Source organism: Thunnus albacares, chromosome 21 (genome assembly GCF_914725855.1).
Source record: "Thunnus albacares chromosome 21, fThuAlb1.1, whole genome shotgun sequence".
NCBI classification, from domain to species: Eukaryota; Metazoa; Chordata; class Actinopteri; order Scombriformes; family Scombridae; genus Thunnus; species Thunnus albacares.
The window spans coordinates 12,619,709-12,634,713 of NC_058126.1; the positions used below are offsets into that span (position 1 = coordinate 12,619,709).

Genomic DNA, 15,005 nt, shown 5'->3' on the forward strand with positions numbered 1-15,005 from the left:
TGTGTGGGTGAGAAGGACACCGGAGACTGACACGTCAACCACAGACTGCTGAGCTGAGATTTCGCATCATGACAAAGGCAGTTTCTGGGCAACGGCGCCTGTAAACTGAATGAGGACAGATGTGATTAGTAAGCCTGTGACATGGCTCAATCTGAGACAGTGTTCAGGATGATAAGAGGGCAATTCTGTCTTCTGTGACATACAGTATCACTGTAAATTATTTCTGTTGCCTCTTCCTATCCATTATGAGGAATGAAGACTCTGTTTTGACACCCATAGAGTGTTTGCTGGAAAAGAAATAATCCGTGTTTTGTCTGTATCCACAATGGCGTAACGCATTTAAAACTCTTGAAATAACACAGTTTGACTTTTCAAAAGGAAAATACTACCCTCACATTCTCTCACACTGTTATGTATCATCAATTTGCTGATGTAAATCCATTTTCCATATAAATTACAGTTTGTGTAAATGTTTGTCTGTTTTCATTTAGCAATAGAGGCCCGAGTTCTTACTGTAAATGTTGAATTTAGCCTAAAAATGAGCTGCTTCACAAGACCTTGACTTACATCAAGATCTGATCAAAGAAAAAGTAAACAAGATCACAAATTTAACCAGACATTAGATGCAAGTAGAGCTGAACTGAATAGTCAATCAACAGATATTTCATCAGCAGCTGTTCTGGTAGATAATTAGTCATTTCAGTCGTTTTTTAAAGCAAACATGTTGAGCATTTATGGTTCTGACTTCTCATATGTGAGCTTTTGCTGCTTTTCTCTGTTTTATATCATTGCGAATTGAATATTTTTGGGGTGTTGGTTGGCTGTTGATCAGATAAAACAAGCAATCTAAAGAGATCACTTTGGGCTCTGGGAAATGATGATGAGAATTCTTTACATTTATTCGATACTTGACACTTATCAATACTCTGTGATACAGGCAGTCAGTACCATAAACATATTGAGGCACAATTATCAACCCTACTCTTGACAAGCAGGGGAAAGTCTGAACTTTCTGAATTTATCTATGAAATAAGGGTTTATTTGGCAGATTATCCACAGGAATCATACAGATACAACACCAATTCACAAAAATGCAGCTAATTTTAAAGTGTGTATGTTTCAGGAAGAATATTTCCTTTTCCTCTCCCTCCACTTCAAGAGTTTTGAGATTTAAGAGAAATAACTCACATTTGGCTGTACCACGCTGGCAGCTTTTGTCACTGGTGCGACCGAGTGAGCGAAGGTCGCTGTACTGCAGCGTACTGTCTCCATTATAACTGCGTGTGCGACTGGAGGGAACCAGCTGGAAGAGGTTCTCCTGCGGCATGAAGCTCCTCGGAAGTGTCCTGCGACCTAAAAACACATATACAAGAACAATGAGACATATTTGAATGACTTAACACACACAGATCACTGCATCTTTTGTTTGTACTGCAGATGAATTTTATAGTTTTTACACATTACTTTACAGGTGTCGTGCATAAAGTGAGCTCTTGGCCAAGAGGGCCAGCCAGAGCAGAGTGCCTCTTGCCACTCCGTCCCACTTCCCCTCAGACAGGAAGCAGGGCGCTGTGTTTTTATACAAGTTCAGGTTCACCACAGGGAAATGTAAATCATTGCTAGCCAAGGTTAGCCTCTGAGTAAGCAATTACTAGCAGCTGCCTGGAACAGCAAGCCAGCACTTCATGTACCAAATCTACACAGGGTGTAAAAAATGCCAAAATGGTCAACGGTGAATGTGAGTAGGAGGCACGGTAAAGAATGAGATCCAATATCAGAAACCTCAAGTAAAAAAAAAAAAAAAACTGGTAGATGTGTGTCTGTGTGTGTTGTCCTATAACATAGCAGCAAATCTGTTTAATCTGAGCAACAATAGTGTTGTTGTTATCGCTCTAGCAAAGCCGGTTTCTTACGGTCTCCATAATCCTTGCTGCGATTGGGCAACTGGAACTGGCGAGGGAAAGTCCCTCCTTTCCCATGGCGACCTAAAGGGGGAGGAATGAGGCAAAGCTGTCAGATAGAAAGTCCAATATACTGTAATTGAAAACTCAACAACTACTCTCACATTACAACTGAATTCTCAATTTGCAGTCACAATACTTCTTCATTTACAGTTGTCTCTATTCATTCCTCAAGTTCATAAATGCAGGTTTGATTGCTCGGAAACAGTGAGAAGCACGTGTGCACAAACATATCGATGCCTAATAAGGATAACAGAATTTCACATTTCATCGGATCACATCTGAAAGACATTACATTGCTTTCGCTCATCTTGGCATGTCAAATCAAAGTCGAGCGCAAAAGCAGCGGAAAGGAAGACAGCTTTTCACACACGGAACAGAGCTGTTGTATCGCTTCACTGCAGCCAAGAGAGCTGAAAACAGCTCATGTGTGCTAGCTTAGCCTTAGCTCTGAACCCAGTGGAGCAGTAACTAAAGGCAGGTGGGGAGCACTGCTGACGCAGGCGAGCGCTGACACTCTCTCTCACACACACACACACACACACACACACACGCGCACACACACTAAATGGAGAGCAGCGGAGCCACTTGCAATTGAAAGCAGCTGTTCTGTCAGATGACTGCCTCCCCTCGTGCTGTTTTTGTGGCCGTATCCCATGGAGACGGGAGTTATTTTTTGTGTTTGGCAGTGCGGGATGGAGAGGAAAAATCTACTCACAGGGAATGGTAAACAAATACTGTAGCCCTCAGCAGGAAGGGCCACACAGCTTTACATCTGGGAGGGGAACGTACGTTTATGTGTGTGTGTGTGCAAGCACGTGCATGCATGCGTGCCCGAGTGAGTCTTCAAGTACTGCTGCAGCTATACGAAGCTCCAGTTCTCCCAGTCTGTGTACACTATGTGCCGCACTCCCTCTTTAAGTTACAGCACTGGGGTGGCGCAGGAGAAAAAGAAATGACCAGATTGGGAGAGCTGCTGTATCCTCTGTTCATGAGGATTAGTGTGGCCTTATCTATCATCCTGCTCTATTTGATCTGCGTTCTGAAGGAAAAGGGACAGACAGGGACCCCGGGGACGAGGAGTAGACGAGTAGGGGGGTATCAAGAGGAGAGGGGATGGAGTAGGGAAGTGATCATGAAAAGGCAGGAAAACAGCGATGTCTATTAGGAACTGGAGTTTGAACAAAAAAAAAAAAAGGCAAAAAGGGGAGAGACAAAAGGGAAAAGGAGATGGACAAAGGGTACACAGAGGAGAGCGAGTGGAAGATAAAGCAGGAAGAGTTATGATACTATCACACTCCCTTCATCACCTTATGAGACACTCAGCTTCACAAGACGTACAACCAAGATATTAAATATCTTCGCAATACCCTATTCCTCATTTCAAGTATATATATATACTCCCAGATAGAACCATCAAATAATATCATCTCCCTCCTCATTAGTAATCTCTAGAGAGCATTTGCAATGAGGAAGCATTTTAAGTAATCGGGGGCTAATAGGAACAGAGCTTTAGTTCTTTTTTTTCTGTGAAACTGATTTTGTGGCTATAATTACCACAGAACAAAAAAAAAAAAAGCTTTTTGCACCTCTCTTTATCTTTCTGCAGTGTTTGAGTTGAGCAAAGAAAGCATTTTTAGAAGTGGAGAGACGATAACAGACGCACAGCTGCAGGTTTCTCCTCACTTACCTTTGTATTCATAGTTGAGGTTCAGGTAATTATTGTCGCGGTTGTTCTGCGAGAACGGAGGACTGAAATGACAAGAGAACAGGGGAGAGGAAAAGCTGAAAAATGATTCGCTATTTCAGTCTGTAATTCCCCCATATCTTCAAACAGAGTCTGGCTACGCTGCTGGCCTAAAACTTCTGAATCGCCACAAAATGCTTCAAAATGACTTTTGCATTCAAACTACCAAGCTTTCAGTCTTGATTGATGTAAAACAACAAAGTCTTGAATTAGAAAAGATAAGCTGGGCGCTGGCTAAAACCTCACTACACTAACAATGAGAAAGTGAATGCGTGTGCTGTGCTCAGAGCTGCTCAACTGGCAGCGGAACAAATATTTTATCATTAAATATGTGTATGTACATTAAACCCCCTCCCACCTCCCACCCTCCCTGGCTGTCTGTAGCCAGCCCTGGCCTGACGACCCGACAGAGAGTGACGTCTCTGCTGACCGCAGGGCGGCGCGGGGCCACGAGACCCTGGATAAGGGGCACGCATGCCCGCTCGCAGGGAAAAGTTCCATGCACTCGTTTCCTGCCATTGTTCTGCAGCCTGGAGTCCAGATAAGCCTCGTGCAGGTAGAGCTGTTTCCGCCCTTCTCTCTCTCGCTCTCTCTCTCTCTCTCTCTCAACCTCACACTCGCTCACTTTTCTTTTCCCTTTTGTTTCAATTTCATTCTTTTTCACTCCTCAGCCCTTCCACTTCACTCTCACTCTTAAACTGCTTCTCAATTTCTGGCTCAAATTTTGCCTCTCAAGTGGCATGTTCTTGCTCACTCTTTCACATCTCCCACACAGTCTCTGTTTCTCTCTCTCTCTCTCTCTCTCTCTCTCTCTCTCGTGATAACGGTGGAATCCAGGCGTCCAGATAAGAGTTATGTTGCTATGGCAACAGCAAAGTGACCTTTCTTTGGAAAGTCTTTATCAGGAATAACCCCCTTGAGAGGTAACATCTCGTTTTCGAGGGGGTCCTAAATGACATTAATACAATATAAGCACAAGTAGAGAAAACATTTAACAGAAACTAGAAATAACTATAAGATAATGAAATGATACCAAATGTGACAGTCCATAAGACATACAAAATCAGGGGATCATACTCCAAGCAGAGCAAACGGATCATTCATTCACAAAAATGTATTAATGTCAGTAAAACATAATTATAGAGGTGTTATTATAGGTATTATAGATAGGTATGACTGATTCCATAATAAGAAGACAGGGCATTTTTGAATGAGTGGAAAGATATATTTACAGGTAGATTATTCCAATCAGATGGAGCTTTAAACATAAAGGCTTTCTTACTATAGCTATAGTGACTACAGGAACAGAAAAAAGAGCTGTATAGAGTTTCTCAATTGATAATTGGAGGAGAAAGGAATGAACTGCTTTAAATAGTGAGGGCAATTGAAGTGTATACATTTAAAATTAAACTGCAGCCAATGTCGATGATGGGAGAGGACCAATTAAGAGTTTCATACACTGTACAATGATGAGTTATGAAAGGACGACCGAGAGCAAATCTGCATAAACCTGATGGGCAGAAGGCAGGGTCAGAGAGTCAGAGAGCTTTGCTGACCTTTAACACCATTTATAAACTTTGCTTCTGTGTGTGTGTGTGTGTGTGTGTGTGTGTGTGTCTGTGTTTGCAACATACAAGTTCACATCCAAGTAAGTTAAAGGGCACAAACAAGATGATGCAGACCGAGACTTGCACACAATAGCCTCACAGTGTGAACGTGTACATCATAAATAAAAAATCCACACGGACGACGGTCGTAAATCACACGCTGCATGATGACTCACCTGTCCAGTGCTTGATCTATTGATTGACAGCTGCTCGACAGAGAGTTGTCTGCACTCCCAAAGGGATCCAGCATCTGACAGATATAATAACACAGGGGGGATCGACGGTCACACAGCATGCAATCATGTGGGGGAGAGTATACAGCAGTATAGACAGCAGTGTGTACCACTGCAGCATGAGTACTGGACAGCTCTGTTTAAAAGCTGCATATAAATGTTATATGTTGATGTTAAATGTTATATGTTGATACCAGTTGATGGGTACATACTACAGGTACTACTATGGATACATATTTACCCAGAACCTGGTTTTATAATGATGATATTTAACTGTCTGAGTGGATAAAAGTCTTTTTTCTTTGGTGGAGGCTCTTACATTCTGGTCCTGGGTCTCCGGGATGAACTCTCCTTCACTGTGGATGCTGGTGTAGGAGCCCTGGCGTGCAATCTGCTGCTGCTCCTCAGGGACGCTACCTGGGGGCGGGGACGTCCGACCTGTGTGGAGGGAACCTGGGAAGGTGATAGGTAGTGAGGAAAAGAAAGAGAACGGATGAGTTAAGTTGCACAGAAGGGAGAATAGATGTTAATCCGGAGAACAAAAGGAGAAATTGAAAGGTGAAGGCGAGAGGGAACGGAGGGAAAGATGATGAAGAGATGAAAAACAGGGGGGAGAAAACGGCGTCACGGTGTTATTCATGGGTACAAGTTCAACTGTGCCAGGACAACGAGAGATGATTTACTAAACCACACTGCTGCCACCTATAACCTCAATTACTGTGACAAACGCTCCCCCGGCTGAGCTGCAGCGGAGACTGAGAACTCGTCCTTGACACAGTAAGAAGACTCACTGAAAGTCTGACTGTCACTGGCTGTGCTGACAGGGATACCGAAGAAGTATAAAGGAGCAGAGATGTATAGGAAAATATCAGAATCAACAGTCTAGTTTTTAACTGAAAGCCAAATTTTCAGCTCCTTTTTCTTCATGATTTAATTTCTTTCCTCTCCTCCTTTCTCCCCCGCCTCTCCTCCCCCCCCCCCCTTTCCTTCTCCTCCCTCCTGCTGCTGTACATCATTGAGGTACCGGGGCTCACATCACATCTTCACTCAACCATCCACTGTCACCGCTCTCCTGTCACCTCTCATCTGCCACCACTCCCTCCGCTTCTATCTCTCAGCCTCTCCCTCCCTTCTCTGACTTGTAGCTGACGGGGGAATTGATAGAGAGCGAGGTAATTCTATACAATTTATACGAGTCGGGATGGTGACAGCTCTGATGTTATTGGAGCTACGTGAGAAAGATTGGCGTTGACAGCGATCATAAAGTGTTTACAACTGCTATGCGAAAATGCAAATGCAGAGAGAGAGAGAGCGCCGGTAGTTTCTGAGGGTTGAGATATGACTGAAATGTTGACCTTTCTGGGGAGACCTGATATAAAGGGAATGAAAAAAAGATTCAGACATGAGAGGCAGGGAGAAAGCTCAGTATTGCACAGAGCAAAATAAACCTTCACGCTGTGTTACCAAACAAGCCAGGAGGGACAACAGAACTGTGAGTGTACCGCGTTATCTAGCCGTGGAGTGTAACATGACAAGAAAAAGGACTTTAGTCCGTCTTAACACAAGCTGCATTTATGTCACGTACGCTCGCTTTAACATCCGAGGATCAACACTTTTAACACAACAACTTTCGAATCAAACAAATCAAGGTGATGATGCACGCCGCAGACAGCTGTTTGGCAAGAGAGCAGGAACTCATCCTTGCTTTGACAATGTCTCTCTCTAGCTGTTAACAGTTGTCACTTTCACCTTCAATTTGCATTTTCCATTCAGACAAAGCATGTCCCTCATCTCGCTATTAACATTCCTATGACTATGGCATCACCGTGTTGTAAATTGACACTGACAAGTCACCCTCGAGGCTTTAGCAGGTGGACAAGAAGCCCTGACATCAGCAGGATTTGGCTGTGCTTGCTGTTTTTCTGCCTCCTCCCTTTTTCCTTCCACTGTGTTCAATCAGGCATGAGCAGACATGAAGATCTGTAGGAATTACTGTACATCTAAAAAAAAGTCTTCATAGAGCTGTAATGGCATTCTGATCTCCCCAGTCCTTACATTCCTGCGTGTGTTCCCACGAGCTGACTCACCTGTCGAGTGTTTGCGCACCCTCTCTGAGCCCTTGAGCAGGGAGCCCTTCAGATCTCCCAGCGACCGCGACGACCTCATCTCGCTCTGTTTGTCCCTGCTGTTCACCTGTAGGTACTGCGAGGAGAAAACACACGGGGGGGAGGGGGAGGGGGGGGGTCAGGAGAAAGTTGAGAGCTAGTGAGAGGGAGAGCAGGAAGTAAGTATAGCATTACATCATTGTCCGATTACATCAGGTTGGTGGAGGAAGTTTGTTTCCTCTGTTGCAGGTTTCAGCAGTATCTCTGGTCCAGTTGACTCATAAGGTTTCAAAAAAAGAATGACTTCATACAGCTGTACTATTGTCAGAAAGTGACTAACTTTCAGCTATTCCTTCTCACGGTTGCTATGGTTACAATTTACACAGTGACAAATCTAAATGACTGAAGCTCTGTAAGACATGTTTTGTGTTAGTAGAAATGCTGCTTTGTTAATGATGCACTTAGCATAGCGCACGTTGTTTGGGGGGACTCACATGATTGTTCTTGGGGGTCTTCAGCAGTATCCTGAGCAGCCCGTTGATCCCCGAGCTGCAGCCCAACGTCAGCACCGCCTGATCCAGGTCCTCCTGTGTCTTTAGGGGCAGAAGCAACTGAAAGGACAAGAAAACATACAGCGCGTGACCTTTTTGTTCCCCATTGTTCCATAATAATAGCATGTAAAAGCATCAGTGCATGCATGACGTACTATGGATGTTGTTGCTGTCATGCCCTTTTAATCTAACTTACGTTAGATTTTACAAGAAGAGCTGCAACAAGTAGTCGATTAACCAATCAGTTGATTGACAGGAAGTTAATCAGCAACTATTCTGATCGTTTCATCATTGTTTCAGTGATTTTTAAAGTGAATATGCCAAAAAATTGCTGGTTTCAGCTTCTCAAATGTGATAATTAAATGCTTTTCTTTGTCATACATGATAATAAACTGAATATCTTTGGGTTTTTGACTGTTGCTTAGATAAAATAAGACATTTGAAGACATCATCTTTGATTCTGGGAAATTATAACAGGCTTTTTTTTTTGCATTTTATGACATTTTGTAGACAAAACGACAAATCGATTAATCAAGAAAATAATCATCAAATTATTATTAGATCGATAATGAAAATAATCGTTAGTTGCGAACCTATTTACAAGGACAAACTTATGCATGAGGCTTTTTCTTCATGAGTTCTTAAGATACAGCTGAATATGTGGTTTTATGCACCTTAGAGAATATACACACATGCCACGTGGATATGAGTCACTTTCTATATCTTACGACATTCTTATTTAGATTCACAACAGCAGCGAAATATCTTAACCGCGTTTCCTCTTGTTGTTTCTGTACCTCTTTCTCCATAAAGAACATGTCCATCTGCTGTCCAAAGGCCTCTGTAACTTTCTGCAGTAGCTCCTTGATCTTGAGCGGCCTCTGGAACGGGATGATTCTGGGAAGCAGAGAACACCAGCGGGGTCAGAGGTCGCAAAAGGAAGCGAGCGTGGTGTCTAGCTGCAACATTTATGAGCACAGACTACTAAGACTCAGAAACTCTGCTCTGATGTACGACTTTGGCAGAGTAAATGATCGCCTGGCAGCCATAACTGTTTCCTGTTTACTAGTTAATTATCATTTAATTAATATACTCACAACACTATGACGCAGTGGAGCAGAAAAGAGGAGTAGAAATGCAGTAATAGATGTGATGGATCCAGGTTTTTTTCCTTATTTCTAACATATGTTTTTTACTAGATGTAACAGTGTTTCTATGGTAACAGGATTAAAAAAAAAAGGCACAGGTCAACGGGGTCAAGGAGAGGAGCGAGCCGAGCCAACAAGATGCTAACAGGGCATTAATCAATGCAATGAAAACAGAGCAACCCCTCTTAGATGTGTATATATGTCAGTTCTTATCTACTGTATGCCTACGTGTATGACTATGAGTGTGCTCACTTTGTCTGTCTGTCTGAGTCCGAGCTTATCAGCGAGTGTTTGTAGTGAGTGTATATATGGATGCGTGTGTGTTTGTAAAACTCTGCATGCATGAGTGTGCTTCCCAATCAGTGTGTGCATCGGCCACTGTTTCAACACCACTGGGCCTCTCAACTAAGCCAGCACAAAGGCAGATGGGAAACTTCCTGAGAGGAAAGGGGAAAAAATCTGGAGCGGCAGCAAAAGCAGCAGGATGTGTGTCTTTCCCTCCTCTTTAAATGAGTGACAGAGTGAAAGATACAGAGACGCGGAGATATTTACAGACTGCGAGAGAGAAAATAAAAGCGACAGCCTAAGAAAATAAAGGGAAAGAAAGGGAAAAAGATTCTCTCCTGCATTTACTCTCCTCTCTTTTCAATCTATCCTCACTTGCTTTTGAAGAATCAGCAGCCCACTATCTCTTTATAGTATCCTGATAAAAGGACTTGTTTTCATCCCATCATTTCCTCATCAGAGGCCAAGGCTCTGCCTATCTTAATGACTGCTCATTGGCTCCCTCATTTGAGGAGAGGATTCTGGGAAGAGGGAGGCCTGCAGATCAGAGGCGAGCAGAAGCACAGCTAAACGCTCTCCGTCTCTGTTTATACTCAGCGATGATGTGTCTGATAAAGAGCTGGAGGGATGTGGAGGAGGGGAGAGGGAGAGGGAGAGGGGGGGGGGGGGGGGGGGGGGGGGGGGGGTATGAGGATGCTGCTCGAAAAGATATGGCTTTCCTTCCTCTGTGAAAGCATGTGGACACACGCTCCACAAAAAAACACACAGATTTGTGGAGTGAAAAAAAAAAAAAGGCTTTCACACATCCCAGCACACTCGATCTCTTTCTCTCATCGACACAATCACAATCATATACACACAGAAAAAAAAAAAAAAAAAAAAAAAAACTCTGGCTCGGTTCCTTCACTCTCTGGCAGGAGACCCTGAGGCAGAGCCAGGGGACGAGAGAGACACAGCTCCTATTTCCTGCCCCAAACGTTCAGTGCTTGCCAATGAAAAGAGAGACCGTCCAATTAGATTCCATTGTGGACAGACAACACGGTTCTCCTGACTCAGGGACTCCCGTGGACACTGCTAAAGTATCAAATGTAATTCACACTGGTGCTGCAACTTGGACGGAAATCGCAATAATGATAGTTTTTCGATACGCGGCCAATAAGATATCACTTCTGAGTTTTCAAGAATGTTCTCAAGAGTGAGCGCATTGAAAATTTAATTAAACCTTCCTTTGGATTTTTGTATGACTGTTTTTGTTGCTTTATATGTGTTCTTATCGAGCTCAGTGTATTTTTATAAAAGCTGTCGTATGTGGCTTCGGTCATTGCTATGTGCTACGTCCCTAGAAAACGAAACATTAAACCTACAATAACTGTTTTTTTTGGCCATTTTGGGGTAGCAACATCAAGCTGTAACCACATTACTGACAAGTTCTGACCTTTTAAGTCAACACGGCTAACTTTTTAGCGAACATCTGCTTTAGAGCTGCTTTAAATATTATAATACTAATGTTACGATGTGATATTATTTCATCCCATGAGGTAACAAACTCAGGATATCCTACTGATTTCCACAACAGGCCAAATTCAAAGTGAAAGTGGTCAAAACTCAGACAAGGATAACATGGAGAGAACTAGCTAACAACATGAGACGAGAAGGGAAAGTGAAAGAAAGTGTGAATTGACAGAGTGAATCAAAAAAAATGAATACAAAAAGAGATGCCTTTGACATCTATAAATGGTGTCTTCCAGAGCGAGCTTGTTGTGCGTCTGTTCCAAGAGAGCAGTGCGGTGTGAGGGGAGCTTGTGAGAAAGACAAGGCCGTGAGACGGAGAAACAGAGGGAGGCAGAAACATGAAAAACTCGACTCTTCCTCCGCAGTAGCCAATTAGGGCTGTGAAAAAGTGGAGAGGCCCAGTGTGAAGTCCTGTTCTGCTGGAGGAGCGTGCCGTTTCTCCTTTCTTTCTCACTCCTATGAGCCTGTGGCTTTCTAATCACAACCTCACTGAACCAATGCCTGTTGCCTTGCTCTATATTCTGATGAATCAAGGCAATTATTCTTGTAGGTTCTGGTCAGTTTCTCCCTGGTGTTTTTTTTTTTTCCACTGTAACAGTACACTCTGTGTTTGTTATTTCCCTCACTTCAGGAGTTCCGAGTTCAGTCTCTCTGCGGGTTTGTGAAACGAGGGTTTCACTGGGACAATATCTGTCTATGAACTTGGACCTGTCCCAGGATGCAATGCTAAAGGCCAGACAAGGACCCGAGAGACTCGGTCTCACTCAGCACTGAGGACCAAATAAAGCCTCTCCCGTTCAAAAGCTGGGTTATTTATACTGGGCGCCTCGGCTTTCAAAGTGCTCCAACGTGGTAAACAAACTGTAAGGCACCTTGGTGGAAAAAACGCTTGTGACTGTCTCCAGACAGAGTTACTGTAACCACACTCTGCCTTTTGAGGGAGGACAGGCGACTGCAGGGTGAAGGATGTTGAGGACAGAAGAAAAGCACAAGAAAACACAGAAGATGGAGTATTAATATGGGGTGTGCCTGGAAGACTGGACACTTGGCGCTCCCTCTGTCTTTTTTTTTTTTTTGCTCATTCCCTCTCTCGGGCCTTTTTCCTCTCTCAAAGAGCCTGTCCGAGTCTGAAACACAAGGCTTCGGCTAAATGTCAAAGAAGGAATTTTCCCTCTCTTTATGCTAGTCTGGCATGTAACTGTGATTTCCCCTAGACACAAAATCCCAGGCATGGCAAAGCATAACAAAAAAAAAAAAAAGATCCGAACTGAAGAGTTAAGGCTTGGATAGAGGAGTAGAAAAAACAATACGGAGGTTCCAACATACCGTTTTTCTCTCTCATGCTCCAGCTTGACTCTTAAATCCTGTTGAGAGGAAAAACAACAACAGAGGGGAGTTATGGAAGTGGAAAGTTAAAATGATTCATGGTTTTATGTGGGATTTGAACTGTTGAAGAAATGAAAACGATAAGCTGCACAAGGAATCTAAGTGTCAAACAGTATTATAATGATAAATGTTTTACATTTGACAATAAAGGTGCTTCAGTGTTTGCAGCGTCTCGTGCATTTTGTCAAGCTGTGCAACGCAAAGATAACACTATCCTTCAACTTGACTCCAAAGATGGCATGACACAATCTAAGATTTCTATTTATAAAGCCATTACCCAAGGGAGCAGGAATCTGGAGGAGCCTGCAAGTCTGCGTGAGGTTATGGTGATAAACTAACACTGACATTGTATCAGTGCAGGCTATTGGTTAAAAAGCAGGGGTTTACCCCAAATCACAGAGGACTGCAGCACTCTGAGCGGAAACTCTCTTTGCTCATCACTGTTTGTTTATGTCTCATCATAAACATTGGTGCTTTAAGAGGATTTGCCAATTATCATTCCACCGAGGGAACAAACGCACAAGGAAACGACTTCTGAAGAGGCACAAGGTGATTGAGAGGAATTAAATCCTGGAAGCACTGAAGCTTTTCGTGTACAAAAACCATGAAGGAGAGTGATTAGCTATCCAAAATCTGTCATTTTATCATTCTCAACTATTTGTAGTTTGAAAACTGCGGCCATTTAATAAACAAAGGACATAAGACAACTGAAAACTACTAGTAACAGTAGTAGTAGTGGTGATATTTTTGCTAGTAAAGATGGGTGTCATATCTTTAAGTCAGATCTGGTTTGCCATTGTTACAGTAGACCAATAATGGTTCAGGCCATGTTCACCTGCAGCATGCAACTTGGTCAAATGAAGTACAAAACACCAATAAGTATCATCTCTGTTTTGTTGAGAGGAGTCTGACATTCCCATGCTCATGAATGTCACATTAGTATTTGTAATGTGCTTGAATAAAGACTCACAATTAAGCTTCTTTCATTTATATCCTTATCAAAAATAAAGCACAACCTTCACCTGACTTTGGCAGCCAGCAGCTGTCAGTCCAGCATAACACAATCGAAAAAGGAAGTGCGGTGGAGGTTTTGTGTGTAAACCCAGTAAAGGTTAAAGACACCCCTGTGCTTCTCCTGTGTGTGGTTAACAAAGTGTAATTAAGCAGAATTACGTGACCATTCTAAAGTGATACTTGCCAAAAAAAGACACCTCTTCTGTTGGCATGAAAAAGTGACTGTAAAAAGTCAATTGTGTGCCCGTTCATGAGGAACTGAGAATGTGATATCAGATTACAGTCATGTCAGCTACAGTAAAATCTTACATTGAGACAACATTTTCCAGCCAGAGAAAGTTTGAAAACATCCCTGCACTATCATCTACTTCTTATCTGTGCGTTGGTAAACTCAGTATGTCCCAATCCTTCATTGGTTTCTTTTGAATATGTTGCAAGGACTCCCAAGACAATTGCAATTCCAATACAAGTTGTGTATTAAGACATATTGTGGGAAAAATATGACCATTTGAAACATATGACAGAATTTGGCCAAAAAACCTTGATAGAATGATAAGAATCTATTGTAACTGACATATACTGTTGCTCTCAATTAAATGGAAACATTTAAAAGCCAACATTCAAGCCTACAAGAGGAACTAAGAGGGTTATATCAGTGCTCAAAAGATAGATTTTGGATGCAGTTCCCCTTTAAGTGGAGCAGTGTGACTGGATGCCGTACATACCTGTTTGTAGAGTAATGTCCTGTTCTTGGGCTTGTGGCTGTTGTGCTGAGTATAGCAGCGACCCAGAGCTGCCAGGTCCTTCATGATGGAGTTGAGCGCTTCCTCGTCATCTACAGACCAAAAGGTATGCATCAGTCCTGCGAAGTCAATCTCAATCTTTTTCGGCTGAATTAGGGAACTGAAAGAGATCTCTCCACTGTTTGATGACTTGTAGCTATATAAACTCCTTCACATAGTTACAGCGAAATAACGCCTGACCACAAAGTGACATTTAGAATGTCACGAATGGGTGTTGATAGTCGAAGACAGTAGGAGGGCTGTTCGATCATTTGTCATGTGGACTGTTGTCACTTGGCTTTACTCAGACCAGGCAATGAGGCAACACCTGGTCTGCTACTTCCTGCAATGACAACATCTATGGGGTTTCCACAAATGGAAACAATCCAGACACGTCTCTTGAACATCATCACAACATTATTTAGGAAAAGAGAAAATACCAGAAAAATACCAAAGAACAAATCTGCACAACGCCTGTGTGAGTCATACCTAATCTGTATCAATATTTATTTGAGGCGAGGAATTCTAATACAGATAAACCTCCCAAACTATGTGCTCTGCATGCGAAGCTGTGAGAGAGCAAAAGTGTTTAATAATGCAATAGTGTGTACGAGTGGCTGTTGCAGGGGCCAATGTGGTCACGAATGTGTAGACTCAAGCTTCGTTATCAAGCA

General features: G+C 42.8%; 1 protein-coding gene across 1 annotated transcript in view; it reads right to left on the minus strand.

Annotated features, from left to right (window-relative positions):
• Positions 1–15,005, minus strand: part of map3k22 (mitogen-activated protein kinase kinase kinase 22) — a 40,790-nt gene that overhangs the window by 6,567 nt on the left and 19,218 nt on the right. Inside the window, exons 4-13 of the mRNA XM_044339706.1 lie at positions 14,275–14,384; positions 12,476–12,513; positions 9,002–9,101; positions 8,148–8,264; positions 7,636–7,750; positions 5,868–6,001; positions 5,492–5,565; positions 3,652–3,713; positions 1,914–1,985; positions 1,189–1,353 (exon numbers count right to left, since the gene is read on the minus strand). Coding sequence (XP_044195641.1) covers positions 1,189–1,353; positions 1,914–1,985; positions 3,652–3,713; positions 5,492–5,565; positions 5,868–6,001; positions 7,636–7,750; positions 8,148–8,264; positions 9,002–9,101; positions 12,476–12,513; positions 14,275–14,384 — 987 coding nt within the window. The remainder of the gene's footprint in view (positions 1–1,188; positions 1,354–1,913; positions 1,986–3,651; positions 3,714–5,491; positions 5,566–5,867; positions 6,002–7,635; positions 7,751–8,147; positions 8,265–9,001; positions 9,102–12,475; positions 12,514–14,274; positions 14,385–15,005) is intronic.